We start from the raw sequence: 22,336 nt of genomic DNA, 5'->3' as shown, positions 1-22,336 counted from the left end.
AACCAATAATAATCATCATCATCATGATCATAATAAAAACATTCCTTGAGCTTTGGAGATCAATGAAATTATGATATTTATCATCCTCAGGGATGTGATTTATTTTCTATGACTTTCTTTTGCCTTCAGGATTGGTGAGCGTGCACACACATGCATGTATAAATGCATACATGCATACATGCATACAGTACATGCATACAGTACATACATACACACAAAGACACACATATATGCATATATATGTTTATATGTATGTATATATATATATATATATATATATATATATATATATATATATATATATATATATATATATATATATATATATATATATAGCTCTGGTTTTTATACACACACACATTACTTAATTTGCTTTTCAGAGATGAAAAGAGCTGCTGTTTAGTCAAAGCAGATTGATGCAGCACATAAAGCAGTACTTGCTTTCATTTGCATAGTTACTCTTTAATGTGTGTGTGTGTGTGTGTGTGTGTGTGTGTGTGTGTGTGTGTGTGTGTGTGTGTTGTGTGTGTGTGTGTGTGTGTGTGTGTGTGTGTGTGTGTGTGTGTGTGTGTGTGTGTGTGTGTGTGTGTGTGTGTGTGTGTGTGTGTGTGTGTGTGTGTGTGCGCGCGAGCGTGCGCGCGCGCACTGTTAATTTGATAGTGGTGGAGAATTTTGCACTTCTACAACTACAGCATATGATCAAGTGGCCAGTAGGGGTAGTGTGTTACATGAAAACTTCTTGGCTTCAATGTTTATACCTTTGCTGCCATGAAAATCAAGAACGGATATACCGTATAGTCCCTTATGTAATACTGTATATTTTAAGGCACAGAATGCAACCAAGATGTGATCCCCAGTAAGATAACACACATAAAGACATTGAGGTGAGAGTGGAGCTACAGTTGTCCTCTTCAGTCACCAGCGGTGACGGCGCTGTCCTCTGTCGCCGGTACTGAAAGTTTGCGCTCTGCCTCGGACAAACTTAACCAAACAGTTAAAAGATATTCCCGTTTTTATTACAGCCACGAGAAATATCCTTTAATTGTAAGATTATGTCTATCAAGAAACTCCGTCCCTGCCACCATTTCTTCGTATCCCCCTTCGCAGATGTGCTCTTGCCGGGCATTGCTGGCACTGCGAGGTGCGCGGTTGTCTCCAAATTCCGAGAAATATTGTGTCCCCTATGTGAGCCACAATATCGGGATCCTATTTAAAAACACACTTGGGAGCACAGTTTAGCAGGGAACACTTGATGAACCGCACACGCCGAGCAGTAATTACAAAAACAGGCATGATTGCTCCTTAAAACGGCTGTGGTGACCCGTGAGAGCTGCACGGTTCAGTCTCCTTCATCTGCTCCTCGTCCAGTATCACCGAGGCTCGAGCTGTCCAAACACCTTTTCTCTGCCACTTCAGCCGCGATCCGTGTCTCCGCTGCAGGGTGATGTGGCAGACGACCTGATCCCAGCATCTTCCCCCGAAAACATGAACTTCTTCTAAAGTAAACTGCCGACACCGCCGTCCACTTTTTTCGCACCTTTAATCGAGTGTATATGCGGATTTTTTTTTTTTTTTTTTTTGTGCGGAGGCGTTTGTTACACCGGTTGTCCAGTCAGTGAGACATCTCGCCTCAAAAGAATGAGTCTAGTTGTGGTCTCTCCAGCCGTCTTTCTGCAGCAACTCCAAGGGATTTCTATAGCGGGTCTGGTCGGGACAAGCATGCGAGTCGTGAAGTCTCCGCAATCACATGATTGAGACCGGACTGAAGAGTATTCCTCTCTCTCCTTCTCTCCTCTCTCCCTCCTTCTCTCTCTCCCTCTCTCCCTCCGTGCACGTGAACGTCTCCGCGTGTGTAGTTGGAGGGGTGTGTAGTTGGAGGGGTGTCCCACCTCCGCATCTTTTTGCAGCTTGCCATGCTTTAGAGCCGGAGCGCAGGGAGAAGCAGGAGTGAGGGAGCTCTCACTCACCGGGATACCTGTGTTTTCCAGTCTCACCTCGGCTCCCCGTCGTTTTTCAACCCACCTTCCCGAGTCGGGTTGCTTGTGTTGATTAAAAAGAGAGAGAAAAAAAAGGAAAAAGAAAAAAAAACACAAACCTGTTAGGTTTCAAACGGGTCTGGTTCTGCCAAGAGGAGGATTGTGTCTCCGCCACTGGTTTTGATCACCTTTCCCATTCATTCTTTCTTCCTTCCTTTCTTTTTTTTCTTTTTTTTTTTCCTTTTTCCCACCCCCCGGCGGGTGCTCCGTTTGGACCGTACAGGACAAACGAGCTGCGCTTGGATGAGCCGTCTCACTGCAACGGCGAGATGGAGTTGCTGCTGATCTGCCTCTCCTTGTGGATATTGCACAGCAATTCGGCCAAAGCGGACTCGATCATACATATCGGTAAGCGTCCGAGGAAAAACATGCAGTTGTGCAGGTGCAAAAGGAATACTGGGAATACTGGGAATACTGCTCAGCCTGCTCTTTCTGCCTCGCTCTCAGCATTTTGGCGAGAGGGCGGGATAAATAGTCTATTCAGCTCGCATCCTGTGTTTAAAAAGCATCACTTTGACTCTCAAAGCAGTGTAAAAGTTAGTGCTTCGCAAATGTCTATGACTTTAAAAGCTATTTTCATATTGTTATAACTATTATGTATAGGAACGATTATATTTTGCAGACATTTATCGCATTATTTGCCGATGTATTCATTAATTTGGCTTCAGATCAAACCTAAGCACTGTAGGCCTGTAAAACTGTATTGATGTGTTCAATAATCGGATTATAGTGAAGAGCGAGGCTTCATTAATAAAAGCTTTGACGAGACTGATGTCAAAAAAGCTACTAAGGCTTTTTGTCCCTCTTGTTTAGCCAACAAGCTTTAACTTTCACCAAAACGTGACAGCAATGCCAATGAGAAAAAAGGGGGGATGTCAGTAGAGTTTCGTGTTGGAAATGCAAAAGGCATAGAGCCTCTTTGTAGACAAACTTCAAACCAGAGCTGCAGAGAAGGGGGCGGCTTTGCATTCATGATTTTCAAACGATCTAGTGTTTGTCCTTTAGCATCGAATTATTTGACAGGAAATGGTTAGGGGTTGCTGATATAGTCCTTATTTCCATGCTGAATAATTACATTGATTCGTAGAGTTAGTGAATGGCCTTGTAATCTCAGATAAAAAAATGTCAATGACACTGTTGGAGAATTTTCATTTCCAGTGCTGCTCCGCTGCTGCTGTTCACAGTTTACTGCAACAGTCTGGCAAGCAGCAGGTGCTCAGTCACTGGCTTAATACAGCGATGGGACTCTGTCCAAATAATATTGGCTGATGCTTCTCATAATGTTAGGGTTCCTCCCCATTATATTTTTCGTTTCCAGAAACCCCTTTCGTTGATTTATGTGCTCTCCCGAGGCAGCTGATGCCATTTTGATAAACACAGGCAGGGGGGAGGCAGCTAGGCTACAGTACACCTCCTGCAGGAGTCCTATAATGCTGAGTAGATTGTTGCAAGTGATTGAGTAGATGCTTCAGAGGTTTAGTTTCTAAATTTAGCTGCATGGACAGTGAATGCAGTCTTTACGTATGGATACCCTGTCGCTCTCCATGGTGCTGAAATCCCACCAGAACGCACTATAAATGTCACATAAATATGTCACGTATTTCGAATACTCTATACAATCTTTAATGAGTAATACTGAATGTTTCTGTTTTGTTAGGTGAACATTTATCAGTACAGGGGAAATTCATTCAGTTTACTAGTGCTGTTTCTTATACCTACGCCTGCAAACACATCTCACTCCCTTTATTTTTCCCCTCTGCTCTCCACATAACTTATTGTTTTGCTCAACAGGTGCCATATTCGAGGAAAATGCTGTGAGAGATGATGAAATATTCCAACTTGCAATCTCAGACCTCAGTCTGAACGATGACATTCTACAGAGCGAGAAAATCACCCATTCCGTGAAACTTATCGAGCCCAACAACCCCTTTCAGGCTGTGCAGGAAGGTAGGAGACCCCACCTCCCTGTGTCCTTTTTGATTGCCCCTGAGAATATATTATATATGATTTCTCATGATGAAGGCAGACTTCTTTGCTCCGTTTGATACAGTCAGGCTTGAGTTTTCATATTTGTTTGTTGAAGTTGTTACTGTAACCATCTATTCTGCTTTTAGAAAACATGTTGATGCGAGAAATAGTGGATGAGCTAAAGATGATGATTCATGCGTCTGTGAGTTAGGGAAGTGTGTGTCGGTGTGTGTGTGTGTGTGCGTGTGTGTGTCTGTGTGTGTGTGTGTGTACATTGGTGTTTCACCACCTGCATTGAGCTGTAGCAACAGCAAGGTGTCTTCTGAAGTTGAAAAGCTAGGTGGAGGCACTGAGTTAGAACACTGACTTAAAAGCTCATGTGAGGAACAAAAATCATTTGAAGATGATCAAATGTTGTTTTAGCTACCATGGCATAACACGAGAGAGGAATGCTGTTGGCTCTGTATGTCTATTTGAATGATGAACACCACTGTCTTGTCTGCACTTCTACATTATTTCAGCTCTTTTCTTGAGATATTTTATCGGTTGCCTTTGGATTTCACATACTGTAAGGATGTGCATGCAGACATATATCAGACAGGAAATTACCATTGGAATTGTTTTAGCCAAGGTTATCTCTGTCAGACTTTCAAAGGTGGTCCCATACACTGTTGACTGCAAAAAGTGATTAAAAATTCTTCTGCTGAAATGAATCATTAAGACTTTAATTGGTTGCTGGGGACCTTCAAAAGCTGTTTATGTCCCCCATACTTACTTACAAAGTCTGTTCTTTCGTCCCCAGTTGCATAAAGGCCTTGATGACTCATTGTTATTCATAGTACCCCTGACAGGCGCAGAAAGATAATATATCTTGCCTTTTGTTATAATTATCCTGTGTCATTTAGCTGTAGTCCTTAATAATGTCATTGATATCTAGTATTCTAATTCATATCATTTTTGTATGCTTAACCCCCACTTGAAGGAGGCTTTCACTTGGTTTCTTTAAATAAAGCTTAAGAATTCAGGGATATTCCAGCCAGTTGCTGCAGAGGGAACATGAAATATGTGTGGCAGACATGTGTGAAATGGTTTGTTTATCAGTCACTGTTGCTTGAGATGCAAAAAAGTGTAGTAATTAAACTGTCTGGCTAGCAAATCATTTGCTAGTTGTACTTTACGCTAATTAAATCAACAGTTCAGTGAACGATAGAGTTACAGTTGCTAGAGACTATACATGTTCATACTTGGTGTTCACTTGAATAGACTTTTCATCACAAAACCACGTCAGTATGAAATGTTTATGTATTTGAGTCATGGCTGTTGGCAAAGTTCTCTATGATGCTTCTTATCTGTGAAGAGCTTGTTATTTCAGAGTGAGATTGTCAGTGTACAGCTTTGTTTTTTCTTCTTAAACAGTTTTATAGCCTCTGATTGAACTTTCTGTCATTTGCTCTGATTGGACATCATTTAACAGGCTTAATTATTGTTTACAACCATGCTGCTGATAATCAAATATCGTAGATGTGAGTGATTAGGGAGTATTCTGCTTCTGGAAAGAACAGGGAGTAAATGTGCAGCCGATGACGTGAGGATCGATGGGTGGTGGCTTATTCTTGCACTAGACACAAGGAAGGATGTGTTGAACCAGGATAAGTTAACCTTTTGTTACATTCTTTTGTTCACTTCCACCCCACTGTGAGGGGCAGTCAGCGTGATGAAGAGGATGGGAGGAATAGAGAAGAGAATGTGATGAGTAAAGTGGAGAATGCAGAGGTAGCAAAGAAAAGTAGGGGGAATAAAAGTGAGGACAAGAATAGCAAAAGGATAAAGAATAACAATGGATACTAGCAATGATGATGTAAAAAGAAAAGACTATCTATAAACATGAGTGGGCTACAAAAAGAGCAGGATGAGTGTAATGATAGAAGTGAGGTGATGAAGAAAACCTGTCGGTCCACAGAAGGGAATAGTTGCAGTGTCATGCTTGCCCTTATTTAGTTCACTTTGTCCTTGTGCGGGTGGAACATATATTAATGAGCATGTCACACAGACACCCCCCACACAGAAACACTCCACTATTCAGTTCGCCCACACTCTTATCGCTTTAAAATGACAGCTCAAGGCTGCCTGTCTATACCGCCAAACCACACAGCCAGCAGATGTAGTCCTATTTATAGGCTAAAGCAACTGGAGAGAATGGAGAACGCAATTCCAACACCTGGAGCAACAACTCTGAAGAATGTGCATCTTAAGTATTGATGCTTTCTTAAGAATGATGGTTTTCACATGCCATCAACTCTCAGTATTGTTTTAAGGGGGGGAAAGGAGCTGTAGTTAGAACTATAAAACAGGCAAAATAATTTACTTTTTGTTTGCACATAATACATAATTACTTGCCTCGAGGATTAAACAGTTACATCGAGTTAAGATAGCATGATAACGTTTTTGAAAATATATTAAAAAAAACTGCAAATTCATATGAAGGTACCGGTAGTTGTTGAATGTTGTCTATATGTTGTGGGGAAGATGATACAAATTCCTCACATTAAGACAACTATAAAAAGAGAAGGGATGTGCATTTCATACTTTTATCTCATATTTTCCAAGCCAATTTAAAAGTTTTTCTTTCTTCCTTTTTCTATTTTGCATGTTATTCAGAATAAAACAGAAAGGACAAAGCATAGTTATGTAAATGATTACTTATGATTTCAAGAAAAGTTTTGGCTGTGAGGTTATTTTTTCCCCTTCCATTAGTATTTGTATGAGCACTTGAGGAATAAATAAGATAATGTAAACATCCACAACAAGCAAGTATAATAAGAAAATGTCAACAGTGACAATCATGGTGTGCATACATTTGCAGCCTGCAGAAATCTCAGTGTAGACATGCTTAAATTGTGTAGAGACAAAAAAGAGTTGTATTCGCTGTTAGGAAAAGTGAGGACACCATCACAGTCTATTAAGTGTTATCTGCACAAGACAGCCTGTAAAAATTCTCTGTAAAATCTTTATGCCAGCCAGAGCAGAAGTGCTGCAGTTATATGTTGTGATAGCTGATGTAGTTGGGCTAAAAATAGAACAACAGTCTGCGATCTTACTGTAATATTGGAAAAAATGATATAGGTGTTTTCAATCCTGCAAAATCAGCCTTTTAACATTTGTGAAACACTTTTGAAGCATTGATATTCCAGATTTGCTTCCATTGCATTTTAAATAATAGGTACACTTATAGCAAAGCAGATAGAATGCATAACCATCTGGCCACAGTTATGACCTTCATGCTCCTCAGCATGCAGTAACTTCTTGATTGTTGTCCTACTGAGTTCTCTTTGCGCAACACATTACTATTTACCGACCATATTCATCTGCCAGTGTCTGGGCAATGTCAGAGCAGATGTAATTCTTTGTCCCTTTCTTAAAAAGCTTAAGTCGAAGGCAATTGGACTTCTTTTCTTCATTTGTTGAAAATGTTTCACTTCTTATCTGAAGGTCTTGTTTCATTCCATTCTTCAACTTTATAGGAACTACCAAGGAACTGCCATTTGCCTCTCAGTCTCAGTGGAAGTCTAGAGCTGGTAATGCCCCCCCCATCATATTCTCTTCAATCTTGAAATGGGGAGAAAAAAAGTTGAAATGAGGGTGCTTTCAAAAGCGTTGGCATGGGTAATATAGTATATTCTATTTATGACGAATCATTACTGCATGTGCTCTGCCTTTGATGTAAAGCTGGCGTCTCACTATTATTGTACTGGTGAACATAATACTGCATAAATCTTGGTAATGGATTTGTTTGTCTTTTTATGTCTTTAAACCAAGTCTACACACAGGGAGGATGATTGGGCCATTTTACCAGCCCTTGTTAATTATCCAGCCATATTTTTAATCTGTCATGAGCTCTTCATTGGGGGTCTATAAATGCTGCTGGTGTCTTAATCAGCTAAGTGATGCTGCCGCAGAAATACGCCTTTCATTTAATCCCTTTACCATGTGAGACCAAGTCTTCAGAATCATGTAAGGTTAACCATGAGGGGATGATTGTGTTTGTATAAAATTCACGCTTCAAGGCATAGAAGATAATTACAAGGGCACTTTTACCTTATAAGTTTTTAATTGTTTCAGCTATTTAAAAATAATAACAGTGACTTCCAACTGGCTTAGTTGTTTCGTGTATAAAGCCTGGTGGTTGAAGTGGAGCATGAAGCAGAAAATTGTGAACCCAAATAAGTTGTCATGCTCTCCTAGAATGAAGAAAAAAAAGAAGCCATGTTGTCACGTGTTGTTATTGACAGACTACAATAACAGCATGTGACGACAGAAAATACTTTCAACTGCATACCTGTGCTTTTCTATGCCCCTTCTACTCCATTATGTATTTTTTGATGAAAATGTTCTCTTTAGCTTATTTCTTTATCTCACAGCTTTATTTCAGAATAATATTCGATGTTCAAGTTGACTTGAAATGTAATTGCATAATGCTTTGTATTCAGATTCAGTTGTAAAACGTGGGTTTATTTCACCTAATCAGAAATTACACTTAAACATTTGTTTTTTTATATATTCATCTAAATGTCTCCTGGTTTTCACAGTTCCACAAATGAGTGAATCTGCCACCATTTATTTCCATCACTTTTCATAACTTCTGCTTTGACTAAACAATTACAATGAGGTCTCTCTGGGCTCAGATTATTTTCTGAGGCTCTGAATCAATCAACTGAAGGAGTAATTTGCAAATTAAAATCTGAAAAAGCATAAAAAGCGGCGTGACATTTAATAGTTGAGTTTCACCTCCATCTGTTGTAACGTGAAATCATTTATCATTATATTGCATGCTTTAAATCATTGCGTGCATAATGTCCACATCGTGCCTGCATGGGTTTTCTCTAGGTACGGCTTCCTCCCACTGTCCAAAAGCTTGCATGTTGGGATAATTTGTGCTTTGAAATTGACTGGAAGACTTAAATTGAGGGTGTGTCGTTGTTTTTTGCCATGTTGCCGTCTGATGGACTGGCTACCTGTCCAAGATGTACCATGGATGGATAGATGGATAATAGTTTTTCCAGTGTCATCTGGGTACTTTAGCTTATCTTAAGCCTCTGAAAACATATTCCACCTCCCGCAAACTGAGGTGCAGCAGGGAACGTTCGGTGACTGATGCTACCACAGAGTCTTCCTGCAGTCTCTGAAATGCTTCCCTCGCATACAAAATAACTGTTCTCTGTTCAATACAAAATGTTCCCTGTAGCGGAGAGAATGTGATGATGCAAAGAATCAGTCAATCACATTTAGACTTGATAGAAAGAGGGCATCTTTGGTGAAATCCGTTATCGCTGTAATCTCACTTATTTGAATGTCTGGAATCACTGAACGTTTTGAGGAACAAGATCCAGATTTTTATCAGTCAATATCACATAGATGTGTAAGGAGGAGCTTTGCTGAGTCTTCATAACTTTGAACAAATTATCAGATGACAGATCATGAACACATAAGTTAACTGAAATATATTGAGCCATAAAGCAGAAAAGACAAACTTCACATAAATGTACTTTTCACCAGTGGATACCCCTGTCCATGAAACTTTCTGTCACTTCATCTGAGCAACAGGCAGCAGGCTTCAATGCAGAAGACATATGCAGTCTTAATCCACATGTTGTTTTTCACTCCTGGGAATTGTTTTACTGGTTACTGCCTCAACTACCTAAATGAACGAGCTGTCACTGCTGGAAAGGTTGTAAAGTATGAAATGTTTGCGACATCTCTTGGTCAAAACACCAATTATGGTGCCACAGTTTGTTTTCTCAAACCAGGACAGGGTCTTTACAGTCTCTGATTTATCGCAGCTGGTTTTATGGGGAGGATTGAGCCACTCGATTCCACTACACCAACTTTTTCCATGGACTGTGGGTCCTTTGATTTTGCCTGGTTGCACAAAACTGTCTTGACTCAAAGCTCCTATGAGAAAGAATACAGTACCAAACCTGAGAGCTCACCATAACACACTAAATGGATTCAGAAAGAATGGCATTTCATTATAGGATTTTTTAACCAATTTCAGTGTCATTCAGTGTCAAAATAGTGTCATTTTCTGAAGTGTGATGTCAGAAAGCTGGTTTTGTTTCATCACTAAACCTGTATCATACTGAGCCAGGTTTGGAAAATTCCACGTAGATGACAGGAATGCTGAAGAACTGCCACCTTGTGGTTTGGTGCTAAATTGTCAAAAATCCCTTTCAATTTGCTCCTCCATGTTTCCCTGAATTTTTATAGAAAACCTTTAAGAACCGTGGTTTGTATGATAAAAGTTTATTGTTAATTAGGGCCCGAGCACTTACAGTGCGAAGGCCCTATCGTATCTGTAGGAATTTTTTTTTCCCTCGTTTTTTTTTTTCCTCCTTCTTCCGATGTAATGAGGGCCTTTTTGTCCCCCTAAACGTGCCCCAAAAGTCACCAAATTTTGCACGCAAGTCAGGCCTGGCAGAAAGTTTGATATTTAATGGTTTGCATTAATTGTCATGGCCTAATGGCTCAACAGGGCCCCTTGCCTCAAGCCCCACAATACGGTTTGACGTACATGCACGAAAATTGGTACACACCTGTATCATGTCGCAACTTAAAGGAGCATGAGGCTCCTTTTAAGAAATGAGACTCTCTAGCGCCACCCTTCACCACGACGGCCGTTGGGGGTACTGCAGCCAACAGTGAAGCCGGCACGGGAGAACGGGGAGAACGCACATGCAGCGTCATGTGACGTCACATCCGCAGCCCAGCGGGACCTAATTGCAGCACATTTTGCAGCACACAGCCTGTTCAAGGCAACGGAGAGATACACTAGAGGGCTCATTCTTTTGGGTTTGGAACGCTTCATCTGACATTATTACTAGAAAACTTAAAATGTATACGGATTTTTTTCATAAATCCTGCCACAATCTGGCCTCAAGCTCCTTTAAAGAAAAGTCTCTTGCCGCCATGGCCGAAACTGAACAGGAAGTCGGCCATTTTGAATTAATCTTGTAATGTGCACCCAGGTGTGTTATACATCAAAATGTGCATCTCGATCCTGCAACGATGCCCATTACTTTTCTCATTCAAAAGCGTTAGCGTGGCGACGATAAACGCCAAGAAGCGCGCCCCTTCATTCATCTGATTGGTCCATATTTGATAGATCCTATTTTCTGCCATAACTTTTGAATGGTTTGACATACAGAGTCGTGGGTGGTGTCATCGGACATGGTTTTGAGTCCTTGAACATAATTGGTGCAAATTAGCCCGGCCCTTCATCTGATTGGTCGATATCTGATAGTTCCTACTTTCTGCCATAACGTTTGAATGGTTTGATATAGAGAGTCGTGGCTGGTGTCATCTGCTAAATCCAGGCCTGAAGACATCTACATGCAAGTCATACAAGCGCTTCCACTGCAGCACGCCTGAACGTGCACAAGGGTGCAAGGGCCTGTTCATCACTGCTTGCAGCTTGAATTGTTTTTGTAATGGTGGTAAAGGGGATGTTTGCTTCCAATATTTAATTGACTCCATTATTCCCGGCACCTGTGAGCTGTTCCATGCACTGCTGGCTGAAACACAAGTAAAGCAGCAGCAATCCACCCCCATTCAGGGCAAGGTGCTGTTTGTATGAAGTGAAATCCTTGCTTTCTTCAGATATATCTTTATTTGTCGCAGCAGTTTAGTCCTTATTCAGACTCATGAATAAGCCTTAGAGTCTAAGTTTGGTGGTGAGGAGCCAATAAAGGTTTTTCTTCTGGTAAATAATTTTTGCACAACTGTTGCAGTCAGGTAAACAGTGAATCAGCACTCCTGTGTTCATTAAACCTCTTCTTCTTTTGATGCTGCTTCCATTTGCTTATTTCCAACAATCACGTCTCCCAGAAATGTCCCAGGCATTTTCTCTTTTCTTAGCTGCCATTTGCGAATTGTATTATCTACTTAGGAAATGGTTATCTGAAAACACTTTTCTCCTGGTTTGTGGACAATAGTTATTTCCATTGTCAGAAACCTGGGCAGCTGTTTCGGAGAGCCCCTGGCTACTGATTGAGAACAGGAGATAAAATGTATTTATAAAGCTTTGAAATTTACATCACTGGACCTCTCCTCCATATGACCATACAAATCATTTTGCATTGGATAAATAAACAATTGTAAGCGCACACACAAGTGTTTGTCCTCCTCCTTGAAAGTGATGACTTTCAGCCTGATATCGAGCCATCCTGGTCAGTCTGAGCTTTTGATTACACAGTCAGATATGTTCTCTCTGGGTTTGTGTGGCTGCTCGTGTTTATACATTTATTGCACTACAGAGCAATAAAGAATGTGTGATTTAACAGTACAACAAAGTGTTTGGACTTCCTAATGTTTTATTGGATGTCTCGGTGCAAGAGCACTGCTTAGTGTATTATGGAGCGGTTTGTTTATTGCTTTGATAGTTAGGCTTGCTCACTTTTTATTGAACACAACTGATACTGCCATTCTTTTCACGGGTTGCATCTTTATAACTCATTTTACCAATTTTTTATTTTTCAAAGGCAAAATCAAATTTCTTTTTTATTGCCAGGGTCTTTTTGAAAAGAAAAATCCAATTTCACTGGTCAGCCCACTTCAATTGATATTGCACAACTGTACCTGAAGTCATTCACACTACATTATATGAGATGGTGGTAGACTCATGGTATGGAATGACAGTGCTGCAAAAAGAAAATCTGGAAAAAAAACAACCAAAAGACAAAGCTGCAGTGAAACAAACAGAAAACATATACATACATACAATTAGTATGGATACAATTACATATAGTTTTATTATATTTATTGTGTTTAAATTGATCATTTTCCTAATATCTTACAATAGATAAATACAATTTCACATAATTATAATTATTATATATATATATATATATATATATATATATATATATATATATATATATATATATATATATATATATATATATATATATATATATGTATATATGAGTCAGAGAGTCCCCCTACCAGCCTGGAGATGAAGCCACTTCTTATTAACTGACATTGACTGAATGCTGTTTAGTCTAGAGCTGAACGATTTTGGAAAATAATTTAAATGCGATTTTTTCTTTTTCCCAATATTGCAAGTGCTATTTAATATGCATTTTTTTCTTCTATTAAACCTAATGGATGATTTTAATACTAACACAATATTATGTACATTTTAGTATAAAGGTTTTTCTTCCAAAGACTAAGCATCACTGTTTTAAGTCTTGCATATTTTAATTTAGCCAGTAAATATATACAGACTAATAATAATTTAAGTAATGCTTTTATTTTTGCTTTTTTCTTAGAAAAGTTTTGACCAGAGAGAGCAGGAACTAGACATTTCCTAAAAGTAACCAAATAGTCCTCCACTAAGTAAAATTAAAACTCATATTTCAAGGTGAAACAACAAAACAAAGAAAAAAACTCCTTTATGCTGCCTCAACAGAATCTTTTTCAAACATATTTTAGATAATAATTACAAACAAACGTCACCCAAAAAAAAAGAGTGGGGAAGCTTTAAACATGTGCAATGGCTTGTTTGACCACAACTGTTTCATTAGAGCATATTGTGGACAAAGTACTCTCACCGGCCACTTTAAAAGGTACACCATGCTAGTACCGGGTTGGACCCCTTTTGCCTTCAGAACTGCCTCAATCCTTCGTGGCATAGACTCAACAAGGTTCTGGAAACATTCCTCAGAGAGTTTAGTCCAGATTGACATGATAGCGTCACACAGTTGCTGCAGATTTGTCGGTTGCACATCTATGATGCGAATCTCCCGTTCCACCACATCCCAAAGGGACTGTGGAGGCTGTTTGAGTAGTGAACTCATTGATGATTCGCGCTTCATGGCGCGTTATCCTGCTGGAAGAAGCCATCAGAAGATGGTACACTGTGGTCATAAAGGGATGGACATGGTCAGCACCAATACTCAGGTAGGCTGTGGCATTGACACGATGTTCAGTTGGTACTAATGGGCCCAAAGTGTGTCAGGAAAATATCCCCCACACCATGACACCACCACCACCAGCCTGGACCATTGATACAAGGCAGGATGGATCCATGCTTTCATGTTTTTGACACCAAATTCTGATCTTACCATCCGAATTCATAAGATTCATCAGATCAGCCAACATTCTTCCAGTCTTGTTGTCCAGTTTTGATGAGCCTGTGCGAGTTGTAGCCTCAGTTTCCTGTTCTTAGCTGAGAGCAGTGGCACCCGGTGTGGTCTTATGCTGCTGTAGCCCGTCCGCCTCAAGGTTGGACGTGTTGTGTGTTCAGAGATGCTCTTCTGCACACGTCGTTTGTAATGAGTGGTTATGTGAGTAACTGTTGCCTTACTATCAGCTCCAACCAGTCTGGCCATTCTCCCCTGACCTCTGACCTCACAATGCATTTTCCCCCACAAAACTGACGCTCACTGGATATTTTCACTTTTTTGGAGCAGTCTCTGTAAACCCAGTAAATCAGCAGTTTCTGAAATACTCAGACCAGCCCGTCTGGCATCAACAACCATGCCACGTTCCAAGTCACTTAAGTCATCTTTTGATGCTGGTTTGAACTGCAGCAGATCGTCTTGACCATGTCTACATGCCTCAATGCATTGAGTTGCTGCCATGTGATTGGCTGATTAGATATTTGCCTTAACGAGCAGTTGGACAGGTGTAGCTAATAAAGTGGCCCGTGTGTGTACGGGAGGCAATAGATGCTTAGGTATCAATAATACATACACTCCTTTATTTTCAGCTAGAAGCACTACCATGAAAGAATACGACGAGTAACATTAGGAGGAACAAAACTAGAAACGCCAGACAAGCAGGGAAGGAAAGGCAAGCCAAGCTGAAGTCACACGGGCTGATGAAAAACAGCTGTTACCAGTCAAAAGAGAGGAGAACAGGTATGACTAACAGGAAACCATTCTTAAATTAAAACAGGAAATGAACCAAACATTAAACTAAACTAAACAAAGACCACAGGCTTTGCATAAAAAAAGCAACTTTAAATGGGGAGAAACCAGAAGTAAAATAATAAATGCATACACTGTGACAGAACCAACAATAAGTGAAGAGGCACAAACTTTAAGCCTATTTGTAACCTCTAATTTGTTCAAAAACAGAATTCAGCGGATGGTCAAACCAGTGATGTGAAGAAAAAGAACATTTTTTTGTGCTCAATACCATTTATTTCGGTGCTTGAAGTCACTTCCACCCCAGATACATTGCGATAACACAACCCTAGCAGTTTGGTCGGCCTGGCTGCCCGACAACATCTCATTCAGTGAGCCATTTAGATTTGCAGGATTCTTTGACCTCACTGACAGAGTAGGTCACAGCAGAATTATCTAGTGGCCCCGTCTTTATCTCCACCCATATTCAAATCATGCTGCATTTATCATAGCTCTGTAGTGATTCCCACAAAGCTGGAACACTGATCTCATGAGAGCACTCTTCATGGAGGAGGGGTGGAGAGGTGCTGAGAGGCTGACTGCACCTCCTGAGCACACAAGTGCAGACTTGTCTGCAATGACATTTTATCTCCCCTTACATGTCATAATAGGTTTATTACATATATGTAATGAATAATTACACATATGCATTTTAAAACAGTATGCATAAAGGAATGTACATATTCATTTGCTTATATAGTTCCTAATTAATTGTGTTATTCCTTTACAAATCAATTCCTTTTTGTGCTGTTTCTGTCATTCCATAAAATGGAGACTGGGCTGGCACAAGAGCTAAAGGATATATATTCCTGAGGCCTTTCTCTAGATTAGCCAGAGTCAGCAATATTTCAAAACTGAGCCCCGACTGACAGAGAGAGAGAGGGGGAGAAGGAGGAAAAGAGGGAGCGAGAGCAGAAAACTGGAGCGGAGAGACTGAGAGGTCAAGGCTAAAATGTTGGATCTGTTTTGTAGACCATTAGGTTTTCTCCTGTGTGCCATGCAGGAACAGCTGTCAGTATTCATCCCCTGCAGAGGGACACCTCTGTGTCACATAACCTCAACATCTGCAACACATGTCTCTTTACCTTTTCAGACTCTTCTCGAAATTAGCTTAAAGACGCAAGTATTCAGTTAAACAAAGGACATTTTCAAAGTGATTTTAGAGCTGAAGCGAGATGATTTTCAATTAAGCTCATGAAAAGTTTAATTTTAATATAAATGTCACATCTAAATGTCACCATTAGTAATGATTTATTCATATTTACATGAGTAAACAGGAAAATGTAACATTCATTCATCCATTGCTATACCTGCTGGACAATATGGTAGATCATCAGAGGGCTTTACAGAGTCCCACTAGAGAAAGAAGAAATGATACACTGCAGATTTGTTATTTTATCCCTGGTCTGTGATGCAGTTAGAATTACTGCATTGCTCTAATTAGACAGAGAAGCAATCATGCTGGGTCTTTGTTAATTTTTGTATTCATCACAGTCCCCGTGTTGCCTCACTGGCAGACAGCTAAAGGTAGACTTCAGAGTGTTCTCTGTTTTTCATGCTGGCATATTTGATTGAGGATGTTCTGAGGGGGTCACTAGCTTGCAAATGGTTTTGGGGTGGTCTGATGTTGTCTCTCTCTGAAGGACAAATGCATGAACGAGCACATTTAAAAGGTGAATTCCTTTCAACTGAGCACGGTTCATTGAAATTTTCACCTGTGTTCATGAAGCACTGCCAGACAATGACATCAAACTATCTGGCCAAATTTATCCTGACTGCTTCTTGTCATTTTCTTAAGACATTTAGCACCTGTATTGATTTTCCAATATGACAGTAGCATAATGACGAATCGCTGAAAGGGCAAAAGAAATTTATGTCGACCAAGACGCACGGGACACAGGCACATGTCACACATAACTCAACGAGATGCTTGTTATGCATGCACATAAACACACAGCTTATGGTTTTTTCCTAACAGGACTCTCAGCCCCATGTCTTATTCATGCTACAACCTTCTCCAGTGTGACAGATTTATAACAAGCTGCAGAGAATGCTCTGACAGATGTTGGTGTTATGCCACGACCCCAAACAGCCCCCAACCACCACTGGGGATTAGCCATCAATACTACCTGTGAGGGTGAGAGAGACAGACACATAGTTAGACATAGAGAGAGAGAGAGAGAGAGAGAGAGAGAGAGAGAGAGAGAGAGAGAGAGAGAGAGAGAGAGAGAGAGAGAGAGAGAGAGAGAGAGAGAGAGAGAGAGAGAGAGAGAGAGAGAGAGAGAGAGACCAAGCGAGTGAGCAAGGGGTGGCTCTGTGGATTTGTCTTGTCCAATCAGACTGATGCTGATGAGGCTCGCGGCCTCTGTCTATTGTAATGCAGCACAATCCTACATGGTGCTAGCATCCTTTCTTTTTGTATACGCTATTATGCTTCACCATTATCGAGCTGCTTAAAGTGAGCTGAGATGACAGAGATGTGGCGGTGGGGGAGGAAGAGTGGGTGTGTAAATGCAGGGAAAGGATTTGTTTGTTTGTGCACTGTGCTATGAATATATGTAGCTCTCTCTCTCTCTCTCTGTCAGTGTGGTTACATGATGCAGTGTGTGAAAAGATGTGCAAAAGATTTCATAGACACAGGTGTGTGTTTGAAAAATGGTTTGGTGAGATGTAGTCTTGGTCCTGAAAACAGTTGGGTGAAGGCAGCTTTTAACTCTCGCTTTCACTCACTTCTGATTCTGACTTGCTCAGGGGGAAGCGTGCATAATTTACAACCCACCACCTGCACTATTGGCTCCAAGACGACTTCATTCCAGTATGGAGGACAAAGAGCAGAAAAATCAAGCCCTGCGTAAATCCTATTAGAGGCTAACCAGGAGTCAGCCAAAGAAATGCTATGCAACTATCGTTGCTGTTGCATTCTTTGCAGATGCAGAGAAGAGGAGAGATGAGTGGTGCGCAGGACTGGAACAGCACTCGTGGTGAGAGTAGCGGGGTGAAGAAGAGGGAACCAGTGGGCAGGCATGACAATGAGGGAGAACGTGCAAGAGAGAAGGGTGAAAAAAGTAGACTGTGACATTTTCCAGCTCCAAGAAAAGCATTCATTTGAAATTGCAGACTCAGCTCAGTGGCCTCATTGATGGAGATGCCAAGATGTATTTGGGAGCCATTGTTTGCATTACTGCCCACAGACAGAAACACGAAGTAGAGCCATCTGTCACAAGAATCCCTCATCTCTCCCCCTCGCTCACTCTGTCTTTCTCATGGTGCAGTGGGTCCTCCACCATGCCCAGGCAACATGGACGCCAACCAAAGATGAGGTTTAGAGCTTAAGCTCTCTCAAATTGAAATCAACACCCAGCTTAAACCTCTCTAGTGTACAGAGCAAACATGTAAGCATCACTTAAAAATGGTTCAAATCTGCAGTGTACAGTAGTGTACAGTAAGTATCACTGAGTATGCTTCTTGAAGTCAAGCCTCTTTTTCTGCTTTCTTCAGTTCACTTAATGATTTATTCTTTACTCGGTCTATTGGGTCCTCACTCATCTACTGTCTTGCCTTTTCACAGTACTCGATCCGACACTTCAGAGCTGTTATTCTCTTCCAACAAGATAGCTGCCATCTTGTTGTCTGTAATGTTGAAATCGGCTGCTTGGGTTAACTGGAATTTAAAAAGAGCAGACATAAAGAATTGCAGCAATATATCGGTCTGTATTCCTTACAAACTGTCGGCAATAGAAAATACATTTTATTTGCATGTTATTGTTTATAAAATGACCTGAGGACATATTTCAACATTAAGTAACCCATCTATTCTAGTGTTACTTAATCTTCTGAATCCACACAGATCACTCCAGGATTCCAGAACCAGTAAAGAATAATTTACTCGGTGAAGATGAATTGCTTTTATACTGCTTCATTCGGCATGACCCATAGGAAGCGTTCTCTGTAGGTGGAACCAAGGCAGTTTGTCATCGACCTGTTCATACACAACAATACTACATTTTATTCATCCAAACAACTTGCAGGTAAAGGACATTAGAGAGCAAAGTAGCGTTCACATGAGCAAGAAACAGCGTCTGGGGAGTTAGATGTCATACTAGTAATCCTTTGGAAGACTCTAAATCTTCATCTACAGATGCTACAGACTATTGATCCTGCTCAAAATGAATAATGTAATATGTATTAGAAAGTAAGTAAGTAAGCCAATTCATTCATGTTATATACTGGTTTAAAGCTTACTCAGTGTCACAGGTGTGATGGAGCTGATTCCTTACTCTACTGAGGGAGAGGTGGGGCACAGCACATAAACCACAGCATTGATAATGCATGACTGATATTAAATAGACCATATAAAGGTGTGTCCCTCAGTCCAGGTTCCCAGGACCCACTGCCTTGCATGTTTGAGATGTTTCTTAGCTTCAACACACCTGATACAAAGGAATAAATCATTGTCGTCTTGTCATCAGGTCTTTTAATCATTCATAAGATTGCGCCAGGTGTGTTGGAGCGGAGTGGGGAGAGCATTGAAGAACACTTTGCACGATTAATAGTTATTAGGGCCCGAGCACCTTCAGTGCGAAGGCCCTATTGTATCTGTAGGAATTTTTCTTTCTTTCTTTCTTTCTTCTGACGAAAGGAGGGCCTTTTTGCCCCCCTAAACGTCCCCAAAAAGTCACCAAATTTTGCATGCAAGTCAGGCCTGGCGAAAAATTTGATATTTAATGGTTTACATTAATGGGCGTGGCAAAATGGCTCAACAGCGCCCCCCGGAAAACTTTGTGCCTCAAGCCCCACAATACGGTTTGACGTACATGCACGAAAATCGCTACACACCTGTATCAGCACACAACTTAAAGAAAAGTCTCTTGGCGACATGGCCGAAACCGAACAGGATGTCGGCCATTTTGAATTAATCGTGTCACTTTGGCGCAATTTATGCCATTCCTTCGGCAGTTAATACGGCCCTAACCGTAACGTGCCCCCAAGTGTGTTATACATCAAAATGTGCGTCTCCATCCTGCGACAACACGCATTACTTTTCTCTTTCAAAAGCGTTACCGTGGCGATGCTAGACGCCAAAAAGCGCGCCCACCCTTCATCTGGTTGGTTCAGACAGAAAAAACTTTGCGCCTCAAGCCCCAGAATACGGTTTGACGTACATGAACGAAAATCGGTACACACCTGTATCATGTCGCAACTTAAAGAAAAGTCTCTTGGCGCCATGGCCGAAACCGAACAGGAAGTCGGCCATTTTGAACATTCTGAATTAATCGCGTAATTTTGGAGCAATATGAGCCATTCCTTCGAGAATTAATACGGCCCGAACCGTAACGTTCACCCAGGTGTGTTATACATCAAAATGTGCGTTGCCATCCTGTGACTACGCGCATTACTTTTCTCTTTCAAAAGTGTTACCGTGGCGACGCTAGACGCCAAAAGGCGCGCCCTCCCCATCCATATTTGATAGTTCTCCAAAAGGCACCAAATTTGGCATGCAAGCCAGGCTTGGCGATAAATGTGATATTTCATGGTTTGCATTAATGGGCGTGGCCTAACGGCTCAACAGCGCCCCCTAGAAAACTTTTCTCTGCCATAACTTTTGAAAGGTTTGACATAAAGAGTCGTGGGTGGTGTCATGGGACTCGGTATTGAGTCCTTGACCATAATTGGTGAAAATTAGCCCCGCCCCTTCTTCTGATTGGTTGTCCCTATTTTCTGCTATAACTTTTGATTGTTTTGACATAGAGAGTCGTGGGTGGTGTCATGGGACTCTGTAATGAGTCCTTGAGCTTCGTTGGCCTTAATTAGCCCCGCCCCTTCTTCTGATTGGTTGTCCCGAATTTCTGCTATAACTTTTGAATGGTTTGACATAGAGAGTCGTGGGTGGTGTCATCAGATTCTGTATGGAGTCCTTGACCTTCATTGGCCTGAATTAGCCCCGCCCCTTCTTCTGATAGGTTGTCCTTTTTTTCTGCTATAAACTTTGAATGGTTTGACATAGGGAGTCGTAGGTGGTGTCGTGGGACTCTGTAATGAGTCCTTGAGCTTCGTTGGCCTTAATTAGCCCCGCCACTTCTTCTGATCGGTTGTCCCGATTTCCTGCTATAACTTTTGAATGGTTTGCCATAGAGAGTCGTGGGTGGTGTCATCAGATTCTGTATGGAGTCCTTGACCTTCATTGGGCTGAATTAGCCCCGCCCCTTCTTCTGATTGGTTGTCCCTTTTTTCTGCTATAACTTTTGAATGGTTTGACATAGGAAGTCGTGGGTGGTGTCATTTCTATTATGCTAATGGGGGGCGGTGGCCGTGAGTGCGAGGGCCCGTTCATCGCTGCTTGCAGCTTTAATTTTTTCTTATTCTTCAAACTTTTCCATTCACACTTCCTCCTCTTCTAATGAATGAGGTGTAAGGAGATTGGTGTATTTTGTGCAAAGGAAGCATCAAATAACATGTGCCATGCCCGTTTTTTATGTGAGCGGACACAGCACCTGAAGCAAAAAATCCCGGCCTTAGTTATTCAGTGGATAATACTGTCACAGTCCAATTTATCCCAGATTATAACTTTTGTAGCTCTACACAAAGCTCTCCCAAAGAGAAGCAGGCTTTACTGAACTAGCTTCATAATATTCCCCCCAGGACTACATGATTCAGTGCTTTAACTTGATTGACATCTGGAGCCTACAGTCCTATGAGCAACAAAGAAGAGGTTTTGTCTTCTGAAATGCCTATACTAAATTATCACTGACGTTATGCTTTTCTTAAAAGAAAACACAATTAAATTGTTAGATTTTGCCAAAGTGTAGGTGCTGGGAACAAAGTAATGGTCATCTTATTGTCCAGTGGACTAGGTTGAGGCTAACTCTCATACAGTACAGATACTGAGATGGCAGCAGCAACAAACTGAGATTGGATAAGGTTTGTAGGTGAGAGAAACAGCTATTGAAGTAAACTGGCACATACTGTAAGAGGTCTGACAGTTTTCTTATCTTGAAATGAAGCTGAAATTCCTGTAAGCGCACTGAAGGATTACCTTAAGTCTACAACTTTATCCATCTCGTCTCACTCTCAAGCAACTTAACAAGTCTGCTTAAGTCTGTTTCTTCATCAGATTGGAAAGATTTACTTGGATGCAATCCCTGATCAATAAGTAACACAACTCTCTTACCTCAAATTTCATCTTTTTGTAAGAAGTCAGAGACATTTCACCTGTGGTAAAGCTCTGCAATGGAGAAGCGCAGTACTTCGGTAGAATGAAAAAACTACTCAGTGTGCAAATCAATGTCCATCATGAAATTACTCAAACCGCATCATGTAAAGCAGATGTTAACAACAGCAAGCTTAGGTGAGTGCACAAAATAAGCTCAC

General features: G+C 41.0%; 1 protein-coding gene across 2 annotated transcripts in view; it reads left to right on the top strand.

The window, feature by feature from the left end:
* The first annotated feature begins 2,202 nt into the window (after positions 1 to 2,202).
* Positions 2,203 to 22,336, top strand: part of grid1a (glutamate receptor, ionotropic, delta 1a) — a 289,273-nt gene continuing 269,139 nt past the window's right edge. For both annotated transcript variants that reach the window (XM_061744764.1, XM_061744765.1), the window contains exons 1-2: positions 2,203 to 2,384; positions 3,828 to 3,983. In XM_061744764.1, coding sequence (XP_061600748.1) covers positions 2,306 to 2,384; positions 3,828 to 3,983 — 235 coding nt within the window. In that variant the 5' untranslated portion in view covers positions 2,203 to 2,305. The remainder of the gene's footprint in view (positions 2,385 to 3,827; positions 3,984 to 22,336) is intronic.

This window comes from Cololabis saira, chromosome 17, assembly GCF_033807715.1.
Source record: "Cololabis saira isolate AMF1-May2022 chromosome 17, fColSai1.1, whole genome shotgun sequence".
Classification (NCBI taxonomy): domain Eukaryota; kingdom Metazoa; phylum Chordata; class Actinopteri; order Beloniformes; family Belonidae; genus Cololabis; species Cololabis saira.
The sequence above is the reverse complement of the archived record's forward strand: the minus strand, read 5'-3'. Positions and strand labels throughout refer to the sequence as shown.